Consider the following 26,650-nt stretch of genomic DNA (forward strand, 5'->3'; position numbering starts at 1 on the left):
AGATAGCTTAAAAAACAATGACTTAACAGCTCTACCAAAATCATTGGCATGGTGAATATTATGGATGTTATATTATAGCCTATAAGTTAAAGGCATGGACATGATTATGGTAAGTCTGCCAATATGTTTAAAGTGGTGATCATTTAAAGGAAAAAAACAACAACCTGGTTTTACCCTTTAAAAATACAGGCAGACCTGGGGAATCATATCCATACATCGTTCTTGTAGGCTTTTACATGATCCTCTATGTGCAGTTTAGTATCATTAGGATGTCATACTATACTTTTTATTTACTTTCTGTCTACGTAATACAGCAAACTATTGGTGGTTGGCAATGAAGCTTTGTACTTGATGTTAATGTAACACTAGTGTTTGTTAATTTTACAAAGATAACAGTAATATTAGTACTGTATATTTAAAATGATGCCCAACTTACCCTGTAGTCACTTGATGTCACATAAAATATAGGTAGGAATGCAAGCCAGATAATACAAGTTGTGTACATTGTAAATCCAATAAACTTGGCTTCATTGAAATTTTCTGGGCACTTCCTTGTTTTGAAGGCATATACTGTACATAATATCACAAGAACCACATCATATGTTAAAGAAATCAACATACTGGAATCTTTAACATTACATTTTAATATGACGGTTTCCCTTTTCTCAGGGAGTGTGAACCGCCTGGTACCAGGATATTCCAACATCAGCCATACAGACACAATGACAATCTGAACAGAAATGAGGCTCAGACATATGATGACTTGAGATTTGGGGCTAATGAATTTAGGTCTTTGAGCACCTTCTTTTACACCACTGAAGATCCTGGCAATTCGATTTGTCTTTGTAAGAAGAGCTGAGTAACAAACTACAAAAGAAGTTCCAAGCCCAAGGCGGCGTAGAGTACATATGACTGGGGAAGGTTTGGCTATGAAGAAAAATGTCATACAGTAACACATAAAAACTCCAATCAAGAGAATGTAGCAGAGCTCACGTCCTGAAGCCTTGACCAAAGGAGTGCTGTTGTGCATGATAAATACTCCTCCAACCAGACCTGTGCACACAAAGCCAAGACAAGCAATTGTCACTGGTCCTATAGCCCATGCATCTTCCCACTTAATGTAGTCTTCTGGTAGGTCATAACAACCTGTTAGGTCTGGTGTTGGCCACCGTCCTGCTCCACAATCAACACAAGTGAACTCATCTGCTAGGTACTCATATGTTTCACATGGGATGCAGATCCAACAACAAACATCTCCTGGCTGCATATTCTTCATTTCATTTGGAGCACAGGGATCACTACACTGTGATGTAGGCACCAAACTTTTAGACCATTGTATCACATCTACATCTAGGGATAAGGTCTCAGCCCACTGACCTATCTTTAAGTAGGAATATTTCCCATTATTATATTGAAAATTGAAGACATTGTATAACCCAAGTCCATCTCCATATGCATCAAACTTCACAATGCTGTCTGTAGTTGGTGGGATAAATGGAGCTGTTAAAACAAATTAATATGTATTAATACACACATGCATACCTACATGTAAAAATCTGTATATTTACGCAAACATATACATTTACATTACAAATATGAACTTTGATGTTTTTGATAAATATATCATATTTATTTAATTACAAAGTATTTTATAAAAGTTGCTACTGTATTTAATATGATACAACCCTTTCTTCTAGCCAACATTTTACACTTTGAAACATGTGAAGTAGATTACATTTATTAGGCACAAACGGGAAGTTCCTGTCCTCCTGGAGCTCGTCATATTTGCCATTACATTACGCTACTGATGAGCTTCAGTTTTAAAACAGTAATATATGGCCTTATTTAGATTGACATTGTTTAGGTTTGGTTTCTCATAACAGACTATTTGGCCTTAGTTTTGCATTCCTCCCAACATTGGTCCCCATAGAGATTGGTAAATTGGCAGTTAGGAGTATGCCTCATCCTCCAAAGGCGTATCTAGTGCTTCTATTATGAAAAAGTATAAAGCCAGAAGATTATTACTGATATTCATCTACCCAAACTAAAACAAAAATACAGGCACATTTCTATGCACATCAGTTTTGTGGCATAACTATTTGCATCTTCACAGTAAGCATGGGTACCAAAATACAACTCTCTATTTAGAACATCACAGGTGAGTGTAAGTTCAGTACTCATAATGTGACTTAATAAGACCTAAGATATGCCTATTAGATGGCGTATCTTTTGCAGGCACTGGAGACTTGACATAAAGATACGTCATGATGATGATGATGATGACGACAGTAGTACTATCTAGCCCTTTCTGATTGGCTGAGTGAGTGTTGACTGCTTTAGTTGATATCACTTCATTATCTTTGTAACTATATTACATGATATTGACTACTTAAATGTAATTTTTTTTTGTCATTTTTATCAATTATTTCAGTAAAATATATGATTAAGTTCAGTTGCTCTAACAACATCAGATTGTTCATTTTCCACTTGGCCAATACTGATTCAGCATTATATTTCAAATGTCACATTATTCTGAGAAGGGTTAATGGTATGTGGAGGGCATACACATGGAGTAGTAAAATAATCACATTTTTATTGCTATAAGGAACACACACATGGACAATGATGTCTAAAAATTGCATAGTTATTTGAATTTAATACAATGTCAGTTTAATTTATTTGCAGTAATATGTTTTCATATTCTCCGGTACATCTATTATACAAATAATGTCATACACAGAATGGTAGTTGCTCAATTTATTGGTACCTCACAGGTGTATGTAAGGAAGGGGTTAATCTATAGTAGAAAAACAAACAAAAATTCCCCTAGAGCACCATAATGGACCAGCAAAAGAGTACATCCTACATGATAATAGTAATGCACACCCATTTTTTTCCAATATTCTCCTCTTCGGAATCCCCCGTTGGTGGCAGAACCCTTTGGCGTCACAAGGGAGGTGCGGCCCGCACCCAGGTGTTATCCGCCAAGGGGTAACATCAAAATGCCGTCTCCTGCTCTGTGCCAGCAGCTGCAGCGTCATCCGAGCGAGGGGAACCAGCTATGCAGCGCTGCCTCCTACACAGTGACAGGAGCCAGGTGCTGCACATATTGTTACAGTGCAGCACCTGGCTCCTGTCACTGTGTAGGAGGCAGCGCTGCATAGCTGGTTCCCCTCGCTTAGATGACGCTGCAGCTGCTGGCACAGAGTCCAATCAGTGGACGCCACGTTCAGCCTGTGCATGAGAGACCTGCCGCTGCATGAAAGACAGAGACCGGCAGCGCCACGCACACTCACATGCAGACTGGTCACAGAGCACCGTGTCTTGTCTCACACAGGTGGGAGACACACAATGACAGAAGCTACATGCTGAGGAGGGGTGGACGGGGGGATGGAGTGGGCATGTATGTGGTATAGAGGCACTCCCCAGGGGTCAGCCAGCATCTCCTTAATCCCCTAAAGTGCCGAAAAACGGGGTCCGTCGATAGGCCACGCCCCCCTCGTGCTAGGCCATGCCTCCATTTTGCAGCCTCCCGCACCAGGTGTCACCAGGGGCAGTGACGCCCCTGGCAGAACCTCTTCCCAAATCACTGGGAAAATTATGCAATGGCCATTTTCCTGGTGTTTTAAGCATGTGCACTTAGGTAACCTCAATGTAAATGGCCACGAGCCATTTTCCCGGAGTTCTGTGCATACGCTATAGAGTCTGTGCCCCTACTGCTTGGACTTTACTGCACTGCTGGCCTGAGAGGAGGGGGCCCAGACAAAGAAGCCTGCACACAGGCCTCCTCCTCTGTTAATATGCCCCTGAATGCAGAGATATAATTTACATACATTCGCAAACATATGGTAATCCATCAGCCACAGCAATGTATCTCTGCTCTGGGGGTTATAAGCTACACGTTAAATGAAAGTACCTTCTTTGGGTTTACTTCCAAGACCAAGGAGAAGCTGAGTGTCCAGAAAAACCAAAGGGCACTTTGGACAGGTCTGTGGTGGCTTTACACAGGGAACAGGGAGAAGCTGAGTTGCTGGAGCATCCTAAATGCAGCTTTCTAGGCTACAGAAAGTGTGTGTAAATTAAATGCTATGGTGTTTTTTGTACATGAATATTGCCCTGCCACCAACACATTATGTGATGTTATAATGTTACAAAAATGGGGCTTTACTGCTACCTGAACCAGGAAACTGGGTACCTCTTTGTGCATCCTAAAGGCACAAAGGGAGGCTATCTGGTGCATATTCAGGCTTCAGGGTGCCATTCAATGTACCATGCAAGCCAGCTACATGTTCCATGGTACAGTGATGGTGCCACACATCCGCCCTGCGTCCTAGGCAGCAGCACCACTGACCAACCCTAGTTATAGCCCTACCTGTATCACACTCAGGATTATGTATAGGTAGGGGTATTATACATTGCTGATAACAGTGAATAAGTAGACCAGAGCCATAAGCAGACTTTTTGGTGCCCTGTGCCAGAAAGAGAACTGGCACCCCCCACCCCAGGAACATATGGCACATAAGGGACATAATGCACATGCCATGCGAGTAAGGGGCATGACAAAATTGATCTCAGAGAAAGCCCATGCTATAATTTTATATATATATATATATATATATATATATATATATATATATATATAAAATTATATATCATACACAATCAGAGGGCCCTGATACTTCAATAAAAATGGCTAAATTGTCTATGGCTGAATTGTCTATTAAAATAGCAATACTCTACCACTCAGAACAATTAAAAAATATAGTATTTACATTTTTTTTTATTCACCATATAATCAATAGATAACACAAAACTGTTTTGCATCTACATTCTGCACTCCAAAATGTAATAAAGGACAGTGCGACTGAACAAACAAGATCTATCAAGTCAAGTCCATGAATGTTGTATAGGTATTAGCAACAAAAGGGTTGGGGGTAGGAGACAGGGGGGAGGGAGGGGGGGGGGGGAGGCGGGAGATCAGGAGATGCTGGGCTCTAAATAGGGGGAAGCTGCAGGTGAAAATAATTAGATAATTGATAATTAACAAATGCTGCCAATAGCGACCCCTACCCTGAAGCTCTATGTGCGGAGCACACGCTGCACACACCTAGTTACGGTCCTGAAGAAGACACTTCCAATAGGCTTAAATTATCAATAATTATATTAAAGCCTTAGTAAAGGGGCCTATACATCAGCAGAGTTTTGGGGTAATTCCCTGTTCTTCTGATGGCTGGATCAGGGATTGGGGAAGTCCAACATGTTGTAAATCCTCGATTAGCAATTCAGACCAAATAATGATTGGGATCTGCAAGTGCTAGATTTTAATGATTCACTGACGGATTCCTGATAATTGATCTGTTGAAATTAAATTAAACATTTCAAAATGTTTAATTATTCATTCGAAATTATGAAATTCTTTTAATGAAAAATATCACAATTGCAGCTCACAGAGGGTCAGGATTGAAAATGATGGTTTTGTTGTGATTTTCCAGTGCTTTTACTTTGATAAATCTGGCAACTTTTAAATGTTTGAAAATCACACCAGAAAGTAGCAGTCACCACCTTATGAACCCCCCTTCCCTTACCTTTATGCTCACAAATAATCTGCATTTTTGTTTTATCATGGCCATCTGCACTTACTTAATATGTGCTTTGTTGGATGTTATTTTCAGTATTTGAGTTTCAAATTCCAAGTTTAAGTGAACGTAATAATCACATATATGGGTCATGTCATTTTGGTTTAGTGCATTGTTATCAAGAGCCAAACGCTGCTTGTAACTTTCGAACATCATCTGCTTTGTCCCTGGATATTACAATGACATATTGCAAAATATTAGTTTTACATTTATTTTATGAATTATTTATTTGTTAACATTTACTTATACAGCGCCATTATATTCCATTGCATTTTTTAATTGTAAAAAGAGAACATATTTAAGTTTTGTATAAACTGTGTAGAGGGCAGGCAGGTTTATATAAGTATAACTATCACATTATACACAGCATACTGTGGGAATAGAAATATAATGTCACCACATAAAATATTGTGCATGGCATGAAAATCAATAACATTAACTGTTTCTTTCTTATAATTATGCCTAAAACTTGACCTGGATGATGTTCAAGCGATGAGTTCTCACCTCTACCTGCACTAATATTTTTTTATCATGTGATGATCAGAGGCTAATCCGGTACTCAGGGGCAATTTAAGAGAGGAGGAGCCTGTGTGCAGAGTCCAGGTGGGCCCTCTCCTCTCTATGGCGCCGTTGGCATGTGCAGGTCTCCGGAAACATGGCGCCCACAATGGTCCGGAGACAAATTTCATACTGCACATGCACTGCGGTCATTTTTGGTGTGATATTTGACACGGCTTCTGTGGCTTCAGCAGCTGCAGCGCCTGTCGCGGGACTCCGGAAAGGTAAGTATTACAACAACATGGGTGCAGTGTGTGCGGAGTGGGCCCCCCTGGACTCTGGGGCCGGTGTGCACCGCACACATTGCACCTATGATAGAAATGCCAATGCTGTTACTCCATCTCTGTTGTGCTTTGGTAGTTAGTCTTCAAGTTAGTCCTCAAAACAAAGCTCCCTAAATGGAGTTATATAGACAGGACCGGATTAATGACCACATGGGTGAAAATTATCAAGGTTCTGTTTTGGGGGGCAGGAGAGATTTGACCAGTGCCATGTGGGCCTGTACACACCCTACATTGTATGCACCAATGTCTCCCTAGAGACAAACTGGAGAAATTACATAATTTTGTGTGGAAATAGAAATACAATTTCATAACTTATGTTCAACCATGTGGCCAGCTAGGAGTCTGGTCATTGTCATCCTGTCATAATGATGGGCCTATTTTTATGTGGGGGCCTGGAGCTGTAGTCCCTTCTGCCCCACTGTTAATCCGGCTCTTTATATGTAAACTAATAAATGGTAAGCTAAATATAAGGAGAACAGCCCTGTTGTTTCTGCGGACACATTGGTTTATAGTCTATTGATAGGGCCGGACGCCTGTTTGGGTCAGTGAGCGGTGTAGATAGGAGTATGTATGACATGATCACAATATTCTGATTTCTTTTATTTTAGAATAAGCAAAGATCTAGGTATATGTTCCCATATGGTAACTATTTATTGAATCATCACGAAAAAGAAAAGTTTAAAATTTTACAGATTGAGAAAGTCTCATGTCTTGGTGCCGTAGTTTTTCTTCTAAGAAACGGGTTCCCTAAACATTGCTGCCTGCGTAACAACGCCCATGGCAGGTGGTTATACTATACTGTTACAGGAACCCTTTACCATGATTTGATGAGTTATGCTCCTTCTGACCAATTTCAATCCCTTTCTATTTGTAAGAGGCGTAAACTAATTCTGTAATTAAAATAACTTTGTTTTGGTCTATTTTTTATTTATTAAAACTAATACGGCAAACTAGAAATGTAAACTAAGAATAATTATTAAATAAGGAATATTATTTTAAACATATAACACCACTTATGATTTTAATTGTAATTTAAATAAATTCAAATTTCAATAGTTTTCTTCTTTTGTAGTAATCATGCATAATAAAGAATTTAAACATCCTGTAGGGGAATAGCACATCTGTCCTAATCTGTTATCAACAATATGTCCATCAGGAAATATTCTACTTTCAGAAACAAATTTAATTTGATGTGACACTTCGTGACCTGACATGTCCACTTTTATCATGGCACTGAGATGATTCCTGTCCAAAGGCTGTCAAACCTTGAGGTCATTTAAATTTACTGGACAAAAACAATCCATGGCATATAAAATTACAATTACTGTATCATTTGATGCAGACAGAGAATTACATGTTTATTGGGGTCATAAAATGTACTTTATGTGCATCTTCCAAATAACATTTGACAACAGTACTCATGGACGTGTATATATTTGTTCCACTATAATCCATGTATACTAAGGGTCGGATGTAATGACACCGACCTTGGACGTTTCTTTAAAGGGGCAATCACTTACAAGGCATGGTTTTGCCTTGTAAGTGATTGCCACCTTAAAAAAAAAAAAACAAGTTCAGCCGGCATCCCGCAGCCACCGATTTTGGGCGTCATTACGACTGGCCAGAAATCTAACATTTGTCACAATTTTAGTATTGATAGTTCATACTGTGTTTCTTTTATCTTTCCTGTAAAATCTACTTGCGCTGCTGTCTTATCTACATGCATAGCTGTAATGAGAATGGATGAGGATTCTGGAGAATTTCTGTTGCAACAAAATGCCCTGGCTCACATCTACTGTAAGTTTTAAGAAGCATCTCCTAGCAGTGGTGCAAAGGAGGACTGTACCTGGCAGAATCAGATATTAGGATACACAGACTGCAGAAGGTCAGCCCAGATTTCAGTGATCAAGTATTTCCTCTGTAGCCTAAATGTCGTTTTGACTGAAATATGATCACTTCTTATGTCTTTCAATCAAGTCTGGTTATATGACTGAAAGTTGAAGAGTTGAACGCAATAAAAGCTGATGCCTACTGTATATTTTCTTACTTCAACTTTATGTCAGTTTCCAGATTATATTCTTTATTTTTTTTTAAAGAATACCACTATGAAAGTCACCTTAAACTGAACATTTTGGGAAAAAGTTAATACTATACTGTAAATCTTTTGCGTAGTTAATGCGACTGTAGCATTATTGATGAATTCATTATTTTAATTAATTATTTTATTGCCCTATACTCGGGTATCTATTTACTATACTTGGGTATACATACATTACATTTACTTTTTGCATTATAATAATTCTCTATGTAGCTATAGGTGCTGATTTTTAAATGCAGATCCATGAAGTATTATTTATTTTTCTGAATAATAATAATAATAATAATAATAATAATAATAATAATAATAATATAGGTAAAGTAGCTTATTATATTAGAGGACTTTATGATATAGACTTGCTATAATCTGACTAAGGTGCATATGACAGTCTTAGATACACATATGGTTTATCTGAATGACTGTCATACCCAACAATACTACTAAATCTTTGCCCAATATGAATAGCAGAACAGCCAGTGGCTCAATATTCAAGTCAGGGTCACTACATAAAGTTTTATCATGAGAGCAAATGTATGACAAGAAATGCTTTTTCCACTGGTACATGTTATTATTAATTATCGCTTTAACTTTATAATAATTCTTATTGCCACTATTTACGGCAATAAGAAATTCTGTAGTGCCCGGATGTATGAAAAATTGCATCCAGGAACAGGGAATCTGATAGTAGCCTTTTCTGCCATGGTCATAACTAGGTGTGTGCCTGCGGGGCCTACAATGGCTAGAACCATCTTAATTGGGACCTCATTTAGTTTGATTATACCATCAGTTCACATTCATGGATATCTATGAAACCTGGATTGCTACCTTGAGGGCAGAGTTTGAGAACTATTGTTCTAGGGACATATTCAATTAGCCACATGTCTTACAGCAAGAAGAAAGCTTCATATTTAATGCCCATAGCTATTCAATTTTAAGCCTATTTCCACCCACAGTAAACTCAAGGCTAACATGCATTAGCTCACAGGTTCTAAGTTAGGTGTCTGAAGCTATGGGTTATCGTGCTCCTTGTGGCTGAGGATAGGGCAAAGCTCTACTTACTGTAAGTGGGAATGAGTAGAAACCTGCAGTAAGGGGGTAATTCAGACCTGTTCGTAGCAGCAAATTTGTTAGCAGTTGGGCAAAACCATGTGCACTGCAAGGGCGGACGGACAGATATAAGATGTGTGAGAGAGTTAGATTTGGGTGAGTTATTTTGTTTCTGTGCAGAGTAAATACAGCCTGCTTTATTTTTACACTGCAATTTAGATTTCAGTTTGAACACACCACACCCAAATCTAACTCTCTCTGCACGTTATATCTGCCCCACCTGCAGTGCACATGGGCCCTCATTCCGAGTTGTTCGCTCGGTATTTTTCATCGCATCGCAGTGAAAATCCGCCTAGTACGCATGCGCAATGTTCGCACTGCGACTGCGCCAAGTAACTTTACTATGAAGAAAGTATTTTTACTCACGGCTTTTTCTTCGCTCCGGCGATCGTAATGTGATTGACAGGAAATGGGTGTTACTGGGCGGAAACACGGCGTTTCAGGGGCGTGTGGCTGAAAACGCTACTGTTTCCGGGAAAAACGCAGGAGTGGCCGGAGAAACGGTGGGAGTGCCTGGGCGAACGCTGGGTGTGTTTGTGACGTCAACCAGGAACGACAAGCACTGAAATGATCGCACAGGCAGAGTAAGTCTGGAGCTACTCTGAAACTGCTAAGTAGTTAGTAATCGCATTATTGCGAATACATCGGTCGCAATTTTAAGAAGCTAAGATTCACTCCCAGTAGGCGTAGGCTTAGCGTGTGTAACTCTGCTAAATTCGCCTTGCGACTGATCAACTCGGAATGAGGGCCATGGTTTTGCCAACTGCTAACAAATTTGCTGCTACGATCAGGTCTGAATTACCCTCTAAGGGGGTGATTTAGATCTGATAGCACGCAGTCATTTTTTAGCACTACTGCAATCAGGCAAGGGGGTAATCGCTGTGCAGGAGTGCGATCGCTTGTGCAGGCGTGCCCAGCCTCCCTCCAAACGGCTGGGCACGCCTGTGTTTTTCTGGACACTCCCTAGAAATGGTCAGTTGACACCCACGAATCGCCTCTTCCTGTCAATCTTCTTGCGATCACCGGTGCGATCGCTTTCTTCATTAAAGCCGTCGCTGTCCGGTGATCCCCATAGCCAGCGGCCAACGCTCCTACGCATTGCGGAGCATACGCATGCGCAGTTCAGACACGATCGCACCGCTGCAAAAAAAACTGCAAAAAAAACTAGCGTGCGATCGAGTCTGAATGACCCCCCTAAGTGCAGTTTGCAGGCTTGCAGTAAGTTAGGCAGTTAATTTAATATGCTCCTAGACTTTTGCTTAGGACTTTAATTACATTAGGAGAGTGAAAGAGACATTTTTTAGACCTTATCAGTAAGAAGTCTAAAGGAGGGTACTCACGGAGCGATCACTGCTTAAAATCTAAGCAATCTGACTAGATTGCTTAGATTTTAAGCCTGATCTCTCCGTGTGTACTCACTACAGCGATAGCGATGCGCAGCCCCACGCTTCGCTATCGCTGGTGCTAGATTGGCCTGCATGCAGGCTCAATCTAGCAGGTCGCTCATTTCACCTGCTGGGTAAAATGAGCGCCCCCCCCCACCCCCGTCTCCCCCCGCATGCTCAGCACACATCACGCTGTACTGAGCGGGGGGTGAGATGTGTGCTGAGCGGTTTGCTCAGCACACATCTCTCCCCAAATCGGGCCTTGAATACGGCCCTTAACAATTGTACCCCCACTCACCCATGCAATCCACCTATTGTGGGACAAAGTGTATCCTTTTTGCTCGCCCTTTCAAACCCCAGTATTACTAAATCATGTAACCCATTTTGTGACACATATTTATATTTTATATATCCACACAAATTGTACCTGTTACACACAAAGAAGGTACCCAAAAGCAATGCGGCTTTAACTAAATAATGGGATTAGGGCATAGGGGGTCATTCAGACCTGATCGCTCACTAGCTATTTTTTGCAGCGCTGCGATCAGATAATCGCCACCTATAGGGGAGTGTATTTTTGCTTTGCAAGTGTGCAATCACATGTGCAGCCGAGCACTACAAAAAAGTTTTGTGCAGTTTCTGAGTAGCTCAGAACTTACTCAGCCGCAACTCACTTCAGCATGTTCTGGCCCAGATTTGACGTCAGACACCCGCCCTGCAAATGCTTGGACATGCCTGCGTTTTTCCAAACACTCCAAGAAAACGGTCAGTTGACACCCACAATCGCCCTCTTCCTGTCAATCTCCTTGCGATCGGCTGTGCGAATGGATTCTTCGTTTAATCCATCGGTCAGCAGCGATACGCTTTGCACCCATACAACGCGCCTGCACATTGCGGTGCATATGCATGCGCAGTTTGGACCTGATTGCAGAGCAGCAAAAAAACTACCGTGCGATCAGGTCTTAATGACCCCCATAGTCACTTGCACAAAATACAGCTCCAGTACTCTTTGTTTGCCAATAATATACAGTACCTTATTGTATAATCCATTTCTTTTAGCCTTGTGGAAGGTTGGTGCAGATATATATATTTGTATCTTTTCATAGTTGCAGTGTATCGTCAGTACAAAAACAAACAAAAAACACTAGTTTCATATATACTGTTTGTTTAGGGTAGCGATCGCCAACCCGTCGCTCGTGAGTGACGGGTAGCTCGTCACCACTTCCTAGGTAGCTCGTGCTGCGGTGGGTGCATAATATGGTGCCGGCCGTCAGCCAATCAGAGCTCGCGCACCGGCAGCGCCGGCTCCTGATTGGCTGCCGTTACGCACCATATTATTTAAAATGGCCGTGCTGCACCAGGACTTCAGTGAGGACGGAACAGTAGACTGAGGGTATTACTTGTGTATCTAGCACTGCTGGGGGCAATATTTGTATCTGGCACTGCTGGGGGGGGGGCATTATTTGTATCTGGCACTATGCTGGGGGGCATGATTTGTGTATCTCTTCAGTGAGGACGGAGCAGTAGACTGAGGCACGCGCTGTGCTAGTGCGCTCTCCTCCCCTTATCTACTGCCCTCAGACACACACAAGCGGGAGGCGGCAAAAATTGTGAGCACTGCTTGTATCTGTCACTAATGGGGGCATTACATGTTTCTGGCTGAGGGCATTACTTGTGTATCTAGCACTGCTGGGGGGCAATATTTGCATCCGGCACTGCTGGGGGGGGAAGGGGGGGCATTATTTGTATCTGGCATTATGCTGGGGGGCATTACTTGTGTATCTAGCACTATGCTGGCGGGGCATTACTTGTGTATCTAGCACTATGCTGGGGGGCATTACTTGTTTATCTCGCACTGCTGAGGGGCATTACGTGTGTATCTGGAACTGTTGGGGGCATTACTTTTGTATCTGGCACTATGCTGGGGGGCATTACTTGTGTATCTTGCACTATGCAGGGAGGGCATTACTTGTGTATCTGGCACTATGCGGGGGAGGGCAAACTTGTGTATCTGGCACTACGTGGGTGGCATTACTTGTAGTTGTGAGGTCACACCCACTTTTGTGAGACCATGCCCACTTTCACAAGGCCACACCCACTTTCACAGGAGCACGTGCACATTGGAGGGAGGCGGTAGCTCTTCCAGAGGTTTTATTTTCAGAAGATAACTCACACTCCATCTGTATACTCCACTGGTTTGGAGTATACAGATGGAGTACATTCTTTTTACCATATTGCACAATCCACCAACCCTGTGCTGCACCGAATGTGCTGAGTAACATGTTCTTAAAATAGGGAGTCATTCCGAGTTGATCGCTCGCTAGCAACTTTTTGCAGCGCAGCAATCATCTCAACCGCGGCTAAACTGCGCGTGCGTATGCACCGCAATGCACAGGCGTGAGAGCAAAGCAGTTCATTGCTGAGCGATGGATTTAACGAAGAATCCATTACCACAGCCGAACGCACGGTGATTGACAGGAAGAGGGCGTTTATGGGTGTCAACTGACCGTTTTCAGGGAGTGGTTGGAAAAACACAGGCGTGTCCAGGCATTTGCAGGGCGGGTGTCTGACGTTAAATCCAGACCAGACACGCTTAAATGATAGCAAGGGCTGAGTAAGTCTAAAGCTACTCAGAAACTGCACAATTTTTTTTCGGAACGCTCGGCAGCACACACGTTTGCACACTTGCAAAGCGAAAATACACTCCCCCATAGGTGGCGACTATTTGATCGCAAGCCAGCAAAAAGTTGCTAGCGAGCGATCAACTCGGAATGACCCCCAAAGTAACAACTGTGGACACTTATAGGGCCTAATTCTGAGTTGATTGTAGCAGCAAATTTGGGTGGGGTGTATTCAAACTGAAATCTAAATTGCAGTGTAAAATTAAAGCAGCCAGTATTTACCCTGCACAGAAACAAAATAAACCACCCAAATCTAACTCTCTCTGCACATGTTATATCTGCCCCCCCCCCCGCTGCAGTGCACATGGTTTTACCCAATTGCTAACAAACTTAGTGCTGCGATCAACTCAGAATTACCCCCATAGTCAATAAGTGCATGCAGCATGGCAAATTAGACCAATGCTCAGTTGCACCAAATGCTTCTGTTTTCATGGATTCATAAACTATAAAATCATTCAATTACATAATTAAATATAAATCCTACAGGTCTGTTGAATTAGACTTTTCAGAAATTTTTGTTTCATTTATGAAGAAGTTTCTAATCATAAAAGCGTAACTATAAAGTCTGATCCAAATGAAAATATTTTGTGATTATACAGTAGCTCAGCTTTCTATGACCAAAGGAGAGAAGAGTAAATACAGTATATCAAGTCGTGAGCCACCCATATTAGGCATAAAGTTAATAGAAATAATGTCATCTGGTCCAGATGGTCTACTTTCTATTTTAGAAATGTTTGTCTTATATTTAATTTGACATTTAGAAGCTATTTTGTAACTTTACAATAGTGTTTGAAACTTAAAAATGTACTTATGTAATTATCAGAGCGTTTCTTCATTTATTTCAATTGGAAATGCATTTCTATAGACTTTCCACAGTTATTGAAATGTAGTCCATGGAATGTGAAGTCTACTGTAGCTCATCTCACTGGTTTACAAACAATCTTGAAATTATTTTTGGAGATTTTCATAGCAAATTTGGGCGATTTACATAACCTCTACTGAAACTGCTGAAAAATTTCACATTGGATATCTTCCAGGTTGGATATAAAATAAATGTTGCATTTTTCGCATGACATGTTTGATACAGTATACTATTGTAAAATGCCATACTGGCCAGTGTACATTGCAATTTGATATACCATGTTGGGGACATTGCGTGGCAAGGATAAGAGGGACATCTACAGTTCTGCATTAAACTACAAAAGGACTGACTAAATAGTATACGTTCAAGATACGGGTGTGGTTCGTTGGTCAACAGTAACTAGGTTGACAGTCATTAGGTCGACCACTATTGGTTGACAGTGACTAGTTGTGAGGTCATCTTGAATAGGTCGACATGGAAAAGGTTGTCATGAGAAAATGTCGACATGAGTTTAAAAAATACATAATTTGGTATCTAAAGTGTCTGGGAACCCCAATAAGTGCACCATACCCCCTTGCATAGCTTGTTTTGTTCGCCATGCTATTCCCAATCGTAGTCCACATGGATTGTAAAATATAAAAAGTTAAAAATAAAAAAAATGTGAAAATCTCACGTCAACCTTTTCATGTGTCGTCCTTTGCCATATCGACCTAGTGACCAGTTGACCTAATGACCATGTTGACCTAATGCATGATGACCAATAGTAGTCGACCTAATGAGTGTTGACCTAAGTGATGTCAACCTAAAGACCAGATACCCAATATACTGGCAATCCGAAATCCTGACTTCCATCAGAACACAGATGCCAGAATCCCGGTCAGGCCAACGTCCCGATGCCGGAATCCCGACAGTCAGAATCCAGAACGTAAGTACAGTGGGGAGGGCTAGGGTTTGGTTGTGTGATTGTGGGGGGATTAGGTTTAGGCACCACACAGGGAGGTTAGGGTTAGTCTTTGGGGAGGAGGGGTAGGGTTAGGCACCACCGGGGGAGGGTAGGTTTAGGTACTAAGGGGGGAGGTTGGGGTCAGGCTGCGTAAAGGGGTTGTTAAGTTTAGGTAGCAAGAGGGGAAGTTAGGGTTAGGCGCTGAGAGGGGAGGTTAGTATTAGACTATGGTAAGGGAGGGTTAGGATTAGGGGGGGGGGGGGATTCAGATCTGATTGCTGGGCTGCGTATTTTGCTGCCCTGCGATCAGATAGTCACCACCTACGGGGGGAGGGGAAAAGCACTGTGTAAGTGTGCGTTCGCTTCTGTTTGTGCAGTCTCTGCGCAGCCCAGGACTTACTCTTCCTGTGCTATGGAAACCTGCTGATCGGGGCCGGAGCTGATGTCAGACACCCTCCCTCAAAACGCCTGAGCCCGCCTGCCTTTTTCTGGACACTCCTGAAAAATGGTCAGTAGCCACCCACAAACGGCCTCTTCCTGTCAATCTCCTTGAGAATGCCCATGCGTTCGGATTTTTAACACCAGCCCGTCGCTAGGCACCGATGCCTGTTGCCATTGTGCAATGCACTGGCGCAGTGCGGCTCTGATGCATGCGCAATTCAGATCTGATCGTCCGCTACGCGTAAATACACAGCAGGAATCAGATCTAAATTACCCCCTAGGTCCTGTAGTCCAAGATTAAATACTCCTTTATTAAAACTGTCCTGACAGAGTCTACGCATCTTATATTCACTATTATTTTAGTTAAACAAAGTGACACCTATACTCAATACTAAGGGGTATATGTACTAAGAATTGTGTTTGGTCGAGAATGCATTCTTGGGTGTATTTGGGCAATTTTCAAAACATGGAAATATACTAATGCTAAACACGGGTGAACAAACATGCATGAAAACTAGTGATGAGCGGGTTCGGTTCCTCGGAATCCGAACCCCCCCGAACTTCACCCATTTTACACGGGTCCGAGGCATACTCGGATACTCCAGTATTGCTCGGTTAACCCGAGCGCGCCCGAACATCATCATCCCGCTGTCGGATTCTCGCGAGATTCGGATTCTATATAAGGAGCCGCGCGTCGCCGCCATTTTTCACTCGTGCATTGGAAATGATAGTGAGAGGACGTGGCTGGCGTCCTCTCACTTTGTTTCAGAACTTTCAGGGGGCTGCAAATATCTTTATTCTGGGGACCAGCAGTATTATAGGAGGAGTACAGTGCAGAGTTTTGCTGACCAGTGACCACCAGTATTATACGTTCTCTGCCTGAAAAATGCTCCATATCTGTGCTCAGTGTGCTGCATATATCTGTGCTCACACTGCTTTATTGTGGGGACTGGGGACCAGCAGTATTATATAGGAGGAGTACAGTGCAGAGTTTTGCTGACCAGTGACCACCAGTATTATACGTTCTCTGCCTGAAAAACGCTCCATATCTGTGCTCAGTGTGCTGCATATATCTGTGCTCACACTGCTTTATTGTGGGGACTGGGGACCAGCAGTATTATATAGGAGGAGTACAGTGCAGAGTTTTGCTGACCAGTGACCACCAGTATTATACGTTCTCTGCCTGAAAAACGCTCCATATCTGTGCTGCATTGTAGTATATAGTAGGAGTACAGTGCATAATTTTGCTGACCACCAGTATATAATATAGAGGAGTACGGTACGGAAGGCCACTGCTCTACCTACCTCTGTGTTGTCAAGTATACTATCCATCCATACCTGTGGTGCATTTCAGTTTTGCACAGTTTGCTGACCACCAGTATATAATATATAGCAGTACGGTACAGTAGGCCACTGCTCTACCTACCTCTGTGTCGTCAAGTATACTATCCATCCATACCTGTGGTGCATTTCAGTTTTGCACAGTTTGCTGACCACCAGTATATAATATATAGCAGTACGGTACAGTAGGCCACTGCTCTACCTACCTCTGTGTCGTCAAGTATACTATCCATCCATACCTGTGGTGCATTTCAGTTTTGCACAGTTTGCTGACCACCAGTATATAATATATAGCAGTACGGTATAGTAGGCCACTGCTTTACCTACCTCTGTGTCGTCAAGTTTACTATCCATCGATACCTGTGGTGCATTTAAGTTTTGCACAGTTTGCTAACCACCAGTATATAATATATAACAGTACGGTACAGTAGGCCACTGCTCTACCTACCTCTGTGTCGTCAAGTATACTATCCATCCATACCTGTGGTGCATTTCAGTTTTGCACAGTTTGCTGACCACCAGTATATAATATATAGCAGTACGGTATAGTAGGCCACTGCTCTACCTACCTCTGTGTCGTCAAGTATACTATCCATCCATACCTGTGGTGCATTTCAGTTTTGCACAGTTTGCTGACCACCAGTATATAATATATAGCAGTATGGTACAGTAGGCCACTGCTCTACCTACCTCTGTGTCGTCAAGTATACTATCCATCCATACCTGTGGTGCATTTCAGTTTTGCACAGTTTGCTGACCACCAGTATATAATATATAGCAGTACGGTATAGTAGGCCACTGCTCTACCTACCTCTGTGTCGTCAAGTATACTATCCATCCATACCTGTGGTGCATTTCAGTTGTGCGCAGTATATATAGTAGTAGGCCATTGCGATTGATACTGGTATATAATTCCACACATTAAAAAATGGAGAACAAAAATGTGGAGGGTAAAATAGGGAAAGATCAAGATCCACTTCCACCTCATGCTCATGCCACTAGTCATGGCCGAGATGATGAAATGCCATCAACGTTGTCTGTCAAGGCCGATGCCCAATGTCATAGTAGAGAGCATGTAAAATCCAAAACACAAAAGTTCAGTAAAATGACCCAAAAATCAAAATTAACGTCTGAGGAGAAGCGTAAACTTGCCAATATGCCATTTACGACACGGAGTGGCAAGGAACGGCTGAGGCCATGGCCTATGTTCATGGCTAGTGGTTCAGCTTCACATGAGGATGGAAGCACTCATCCTCTCGCTAGAAAAATGAAAAGACTTAAGCTGGCAAAAGCACAGCAAAGAACTGTGCGTTCTTCTAAATCACAAATGCCCAGGGAGAGTCCAATTGTGTCGGCTGCGATGCCTGACCTTCCCAACACTGGACAGGAAGAGGTGGCGCCTTCCACCATTTGCACGCCCCCTGCAAGTGCTGGAAGGAGCACCCGCAGTCCAGTTCCTGATAGTCAAATTGAAGATGTCACTGTTGAAGTACACCAGGATGAGGATATGGGTGTTGCTGGCGCTGAGGAGGAAATTGACAAGGAGGATTCTGATGGTGAGGTGGTTTGTTTAAGTCAGGCACCCGGGTAGACACCTGTTGTCCGTGGGACGAATATGGCTATTGACATGCCTGGTCAAATTACAAAAAAAAATCACCTCTTCGGTGTGGAATTATTTTAACACAAATACGGACAACAGGTGTCAAGCCGTGTCTTGCCTTTGTCAAGCTGTAATAAGTAGGGGTAAGGACGTTAACCACCTAGGAACATCCTCCCTTATATGTCACCTGGACCGCATTCATCAGAAGTCAGTGACAAGTTCAAAAACTTTGGATGACAGCGGAAGCAGTCCACTGACCACTAAATCCCTTCCTCTTGTAACCAAGCTCCTGCAAGCCACACCACCAACTCCCTCAGTGTCAATTTCCTCCTTACACAGGAAAGCCAATAGTCCTGCAGGCCATGTCACTGTCAAGTCTGACGATTCCTCTCCTGCCTGGGATTCCTCCGATGCATCCTTGAGTGTAACGCCTACTGCTGCTGGCGCTGCTGTTGTTGCTGCTGGGAGTCAATCGTCATCCCAGAGGGGAAGTCTGAAGACTACTTGTACTACTTCCAGTAAGCAATTGACTGTCCAACAGTCCTTTGCGAGGAAGATGAAATATCACAGCAGTCATCCTGCTGCAAAGCGGATAACTCAGGCCTTGGCAGCCTGGGCGGTGAGAAACGTGTTTCCGTTATCCACCGTTAATTCACAGACAACTACAGACTTGATTGAGGTACTGTGTCCCCGGTACCAAATACCATCTAGGTTCCATTTCTCTAGGCAGGCGATACCGAAAATGTACACCTCAGAAAAAGAGTCACCAGTGTCCTAAAAAATGTAGTTGTACCCAATGTCCACTTAACCACGGACATGTGGACAAGTGGAGCAGGGCAGACTCAGGACTATATGACTGTGACAGCCCACTGGGTAGATGTATTGCCTCTCGCAGCAAGAACAGCAGCGGCGGCACCAGTAGCAGCATCTTGCAAACGCCAACTCGTTCCTAGGCAGGCTACGCTTTGTATCACCGCTTTCCAGAAGAGGCACACAGCTGACAACCTCTTACGGAAACTGAGGAACATCATCGCAGAATGGCTTACCCCAAATGGACTCTCCTGGGGATTTGTGACATCAAACAACGCCAGCAATATTGTGCGTGCATTACATCTATGCAAATTCCAGCACGTCCCATGTTTATCACATACATTGAATTTGGTGGTGCAGAATTATTCAAAAAACAACAGGGGCGTGCAAGAGATGCTGTCGGTGGCCCGAAGAATTGCGGGCCACTTTCGGCATTCAGCCACCGCGTGCCGAAGACTGGAGCACCAGCAAACAGTCCTGAACCTGCTCTGCCATCATCTGAAGCAAGAGGTGGTAACGAGGTGGAATTCAACCCTCTATATGCTTCAGAGGATGGAGGAGCAGCAAAAGACCATTCAAGCCCATACATCTGCCTATGATATAGGCAAAGGAGGGAGAATGCACCTGACTCAAGCGCAGTGGAGAATGATTTCAACATTGTGCAAGGTTCTGCAACCCTTTGAACTTGCCACACGTGAAGTCAGTTCAGACACTGCCAGCCTGAGTCAGGTCATTCCCCTCATCAGGCTTTTGCAGAAGAAGCTGGAGACATTGAAGTTGGAGCTAAAACAGAGCGATTCCGCTAGGCATGTGGGACTTGTGGATGGAGCCCTTAATTCGCTTAACCAGGATTCACGGGTGGTCAATCTGTTGAAATCAGAGCACTACATTTTGGCCACCATGCTCGATCCTAGATTTAAAACCTACGTTGGATCTCTCTTTCCGGCAGACACAAGTCTGCAGAGGTTCAAAGACCTGCTGGTGAGAAAATTGTCAAGTCAAGCGGAACGTGACCCGTCAGCAGCTCCTCCTTCACATTCTCCCACAACTGGGGGTGAGAGGAAAAGGCTAAGAATTCCGAGCCCACCCGCTGGCGGTGATGCAGGAGAGTCTGGAGCGAGTGCTGACATCTGGTCCGGACTGAAGGACCTGCCAACGATTACTGACATGTCGTCTACTGTCACTGCATATGATTCTCTCACCATTGAAAGAATGGTGGAGGATTATATGAGTGACCGCATCCAAGTAGGCACGTCAGACAGTCCGTACGTATACTGGCAGGAAAAAGAGGCAATTTGGAGGCCCTTGCAGAAACTGGCTTTATTTTACCTAAGTTGCCCACCCTCCAGTATGTACTCCGAAAGAGTGTTTAGTGCAGCCGCTCACCTTGTGAGCAATCGGCGTACGAGGTTACTTCCAGAAAATGTGGAGAAGATGATGTTCATCAAAATGAATTATAATCAATTCCTCCGTGGAGACATTCACCAGCAATTGCCTCCAGAAAGTACACAGGGACCTGAGATGGTGGATTCCAGTGGGGACGAATTAATAATCTGTGAGGAGGGGGATGTACACTGTGAAAGGGGTGAGGAATCGGACGATGAGGAGGAGTTGGACATCTTGCCTCTGTAGAGCCAGTTTGTGCAAGGAGAGATTGATTGCTTCTTTTTTGGTGGTGGCCCAAACCAACCAGTCATTTCAGTCACAGTTGTGTGGCAGACCCTGTCGCTGAAATGATGGGTTTGTTAAAGTGTGCATGTCCTGTTTATACAACATAAGGGTGGGTGGGAGGGCCCAAGGACAATTCCATCTTGCACCTCTTTTTTCTTTAATTTTTCTTTGCATCATGTGCTGTTTGGGGACTATTTTTTTGAAGTGCCATCCTGCCTGACACTGCAGTGCCACTCCTAGATGGGCCAGGTGTTTGTGTCGGCCACTTGTGTCACTTAGCTTAGCCATCCAGCGACCTTGGTGCACCTCTTTTTTTCTTTGCATCATGTGCTGTTTGGGGACTATTGTTTTGAAGTGCCATCCTGTCTGACACTGCAGTGCCACTCCTAGATGGGCCAGGTGTTTGTGTCGGCCACTTGGGTCGCTTAGCTTAGTCACACAGCTATCTCATTGCGCCTCTTTTTTTCTTTGCATCATGTGCTGTTTGGGGACTATATTTTTGAAGTGCCATCCTGTCTGACACTGCAGTGCCACTCCTAGATGGGCCAGGTGTTTGTGTCGGCCACTTAAGTCGCTTAGCTTAGTCATCCAGCGACCTCGGTGCAAATTTTAGGACTAAAAATAATATTGCGAGGAGTGAGGTGTTCAGAATAGACTAAAAATGAGTGGAAATTATGGTTATTGAGGTTAATGATACTATGGGATCAAAATGACCCCCAAATTCTATGATTTAAGCTGTTTTTGAGGGGTTTTTGTAAAAAAACAACCGAATCCGACAAAAAATTTTCAGGGAGGTTTTGCCAAAACGCGTCAGAATCCAAAACACGGCCACGGAACCGAATCCAAAACACAAAACCCGAAAAATGTCCGGTGTACATCACTGATGAAAACCCACATACACACCATCAAGCCAATTCGAACTTACTTTCAATAGAAAACAATGCAACATGCAAATGTACCAAGAATCGTGTTTAACACTCCTGTGAACTGAGCAAACATGCCCCAAAATACACTTTTCAAAAAGATTTTGGGCATAATTCAGAGTTGATAGCAGCAGCAAATTTTTTAGCGGTTGGGCAAAACCATGTGCACTGCAGGTGTGGCAGATATAACATGTGCAGAGAGAGTTAGATTTGGGTGGGTTATTTTGTTTCTGTGCAGGGTAAATACTGTCTGCTTTATTTTTACACTGCAATTTAGATTTCAGTTTGAACACACCCGACCCAAATCTAACTCTCTCTGCACATGTTATATCTGCCCCCTTGCAGTGCACATGGTTTTGCCCAACTGCTAACAAATTTGCTGCTGTGATCAACTCTGAATTACTCCCTTCAGTCTCTGCAGTGAGTTTGCATGTATTTTCATGTGTTTTAAGCTAAAGTCAGGCATATAACTTTGATATGATGAATAGACACAATTGTTTCCGCATAAAATTGACACACAATAAACAGCTTTTTGCTTACATTTTTAGTAAAAAAAAATCAACATTTTTTTTGTACAAACAAAAAAAACATTTTGCAAATAACAAAGTAATGTTCCAAAAATGTAAATCTCCCTGAACATTTTTGTCCCATAAATGAATGTTTGCAAATGTTGCTCCACATTTGTAACACAATTTAACAATAACATGTTATTTTTGTTTAACACAACTTTCACAACCTTCCTCTAGGTGTCCCCTTCCCACCCTGTGGTGTGGGGTGTTCATCTGGGTGGTGTTGTGATTGAGGTATTTGTGTGCGGTCTACTACGTTATGCCAGCGCTTGGGATCCCGGTGCATGCAGGCAGTGGGTTCAGTGCAAAAGAACTCGCTCGCCACGCTATTTATTCTCCTTCCAGGGATATCGTGGACACCCCAAGAGGGAGAATAGTTGTCGGTATACCGGCTGTCGGGATTCCGGCTCCGGCTTGCTGAGCGCCGGGATCCCGACAGTCGGCATATAAAATGCCTCCCATTTGTGTGAGATGTGCTTCCTTCAAATGTGATGCACATTTACGCCCTAAAAGCAACTGGTGTGCCTTAATACCATCTGCACCAGGGCCATGTTCTCAGCAAATGTTAATTTCACAAATTGCCCAGTCTTGGTCTCTCTCCTCTGGATGGGCATGTCATCACTGTCCTCATCAGCAGCCACCTCCTCCACCATATTCTCTCCCTACCTTTCCTCTGCCACTGACATCCTCCTCCCTCCCTCCCTCCCTCCGTCCAGAAATACCAAACACTGTGATAAAGACGACACACAAACACACACCTCCACTATCCACTCCCCACACTCCACAGACACACACAAAGAAACACTGACAGTACAAAAAGAAAAGACCAATGAAGACAGGGTCATCGTTAACGTATAGGCATCTGCCCAGGGAACCATGACTCAAGGCACCATCGAGCAGGGGCAGGATGGGCTGAGCTGTGTCTCCAAAGCTTCTTGGGAGGCATGTAGAGAATACTGCCCAGTCACTCTGATTGTGAATTACACATATTCAGAGTAGCCAGGCAACATTCTCTACCTGCCTCTCAGCCTGCAGCCAGACAGTGAGTAGCTGTCAGCATGCTGATTGGTGGATTGCTAGAGTGCTGACAGTCATTCACTGTAATGTAAGCATGTGGAGAGATAGCGCCGGACCGCTGGAGGGGTAATTTGTGGAGGTCTTCTTTTGTTGTTTTTATTCCCGCAAATGGGTGGATAGTTTTGCCCTGGGTCTCCAATTCTGTTAAGATGGCCCTGAATGATGACAGAGAAATGTGACAAACATAACTAACAAGACAACAAGTATAAACACAAGACTACTTACACACACCAAGCAACAATCAGAAAATCACTAGCTCCTCATGCAACTTCACAACACCTCACTGTAACTCTTCCAACTCCAAACTCTGCAGCGCACAAAGGGGGTCATTCAGACCCGATTGTCAGACAGCGTCAGCTTTAACGAAGAAGGCGATCGCACCGGCGATCGCAAGAAGATTGACAGGAAGCGGCCGTTTGTGGGTGTCAACTGACCGTTACTAGGGAGTGTCCGGAAAAACGCAGGCGTGGCCAGCCGTTTGGAGGGAGGATTCCTGACGTCAGCTCCTGGGCGGATCATCGCAGCGGCTGAGTAAGTCCTGAGCTGTGCAGAGACTGTAAAAACTTTTCTGTGTGCAGCTCTCTGCACAAGCGATCGCACCCCTGCACAGCTACTACCCCCTCTTCCTGTAGGCGGCAACTACATGATTGCAGCACTGCAAAAAAAACGCCTGTGTGCATTCAGGTCTGAGTCACCCCCAAAGTATAGGAAGTGTGAGGTGTTTTTATAAGCTTTTCCAGTGTCCAAATGACACATGACATCTACCAGTCCAAACATGTTGCAATGTTTACTCGCCCGTGTATTTCCAGGCGTGTTTTGAACAAATTCACCAGAGACAACATGGTTGCATTCACCATCAGAAAGCACGATTCTGACAAACACGATTGTTGGTACATTGGAGTTGTTAGTTTGAAAAAACATGAGCATGTTCGAGCGATACAGATCGTGTTTAAACCCGGCCAAACACAATTCTTAATAAATTTACCCCTAATAGTTTGTTTAGTAACTCTAATACATTCAATATACTAATTCCATACACAGTAAACCAACCATATCCAAACCTGATTTGGCACTAAAAATACGTTCATGCGCTTGTAAAATAATGCTGGTTTTCATAAGCATCAAATATTACTGGAGATTTTTGTTTTTTGGAAACTGAATTTTTGTCCTTTATTTATGAAGTCAACCTATAATTTTCATTGTACCTTTGTCTTACATTGGAGATGATATTAAGAGTAGTTTCAAAGAATAAATAAAAAAATCTGACTGGCATAAAGAAGCACAAAAGCCTTTGCTTTAACTGTATGCAGAGAAGACTAGATTTTGCATTATTGTAATAAAGGGTACAGTGGCAGTCATTTGCAAGTGCAAGAACTACGCAGTACAGCATATTTCATCTGTATATGCACAATTACTCCTACTTTCATTGGTCAGCACATACATAGTTTCACATGCACATTTAGCATGGTCATGGCCAATTTATACTGTGATGTGCACCATTAATGACAATATCTCATCGCTTGTACAACTGAAGATGTAACCAGTAAGCATGCCGTACTATCCCATTTGGCCTCACTTTATCAACTAAAATATTACATTTTTCCCAACTGCTTGTCATACCCTCTGTCAGATTAACACCATTGCTGATAGTAAGGGAACATCAGGGCTGCCCTTATTATAATTTACTTTAGTTAACTGTAAAAAATGTGCTTTTGTTCCTGTTTGCATCATCTTACTACTGCATCTGCAGTAAGTGCCCAGTGATTTTGCATGGCTTGAAAATCCATACAAAATTACAATCTCCTTCATATACAGTATGTGGTTCCACGCTCCAGCTCATTTAAATAATTGAGTATATAAGGGACAACAAGCACCTTCATGTGCATTAAAAATGTGCAAATTATTATGAGATTAACTAACATATTGTGGATGGGAATATGGTCTGTAATAAAACAGTATTTTATCATTATTTTTCCAATTTATGGATATTTACCTTGTTCATGTTGTGCAAATATTCTGTGATATTCAGTATCAACAAATGCTTTCTAGCTGAGTAATTAAGACCCGCAGCAGCACCACTGCATTTTGGTAAGGCAAATAAATATAACTGCAGAGTGTGAGAATTGATGAGTGAATGTGAAAAGGCAGAAGGGGTCATTCCGAGTTGATCGTAGCAGCAGGGCTACGATCATGTCCATAGACATGCAGTGGGATGCCCAGCACAGGGCTATCCCACCCCGCATGTCAGTGCCCCCCCTTCCCCACAGAGCACAGCGGCGATGCTTTTGCACTTTAGGAGTAGCTCCCGGCCAGCGCAGCTTTAGCATCCTGGCCGGGAGCTACTCGTCGCCCCCCGGCCAGCAGCGGCTGCGTGTGACATCACGGAGCTGCTGCGACCCGCCCCCGCACGGTCCGGCCACGCCCGCATTGGCCAGACGGCGTCCACGAAACGGCTGCCAAACGCAGCCATTTCGCCCCCCCGCGCAGCGACTGCCTCTGCCTGTCAATCAGGCAGAGGCGATCATACTGCAGCAACGGCCTTCGGCTGTCTGGCATGTGCCGGCGCACTGCGGCGCCGGTACATGCGCAGTTCTGACCCGATTGCACCGCTGCGATAAACAGAATGACCCCCAGAGTCATAAAGAGATCAAAGAGTATCCTTGT

At 43.3% G+C, this 26,650-nt stretch overlaps 1 protein-coding gene across 1 annotated transcript in view; it reads right to left on the reverse strand.

Moving 5' to 3' along the window:
* Positions 1-26,650, reverse strand: part of GRM3 (glutamate metabotropic receptor 3) — a 522,963-nt gene that overhangs the window by 19,730 nt on the left and 476,583 nt on the right. Inside the window, exon 4 of the mRNA XM_063926928.1 lies at positions 437-1,500. Within this exon, the coding sequence (XP_063782998.1) occupies positions 437-1,500 (1,064 nt within the window). The remainder of the gene's footprint in view (positions 1-436; positions 1,501-26,650) is intronic.

This window comes from Pseudophryne corroboree, chromosome 6, assembly GCF_028390025.1.
Source record: "Pseudophryne corroboree isolate aPseCor3 chromosome 6, aPseCor3.hap2, whole genome shotgun sequence".
NCBI classification, from domain to species: Eukaryota; Metazoa; Chordata; class Amphibia; order Anura; family Myobatrachidae; genus Pseudophryne; species Pseudophryne corroboree.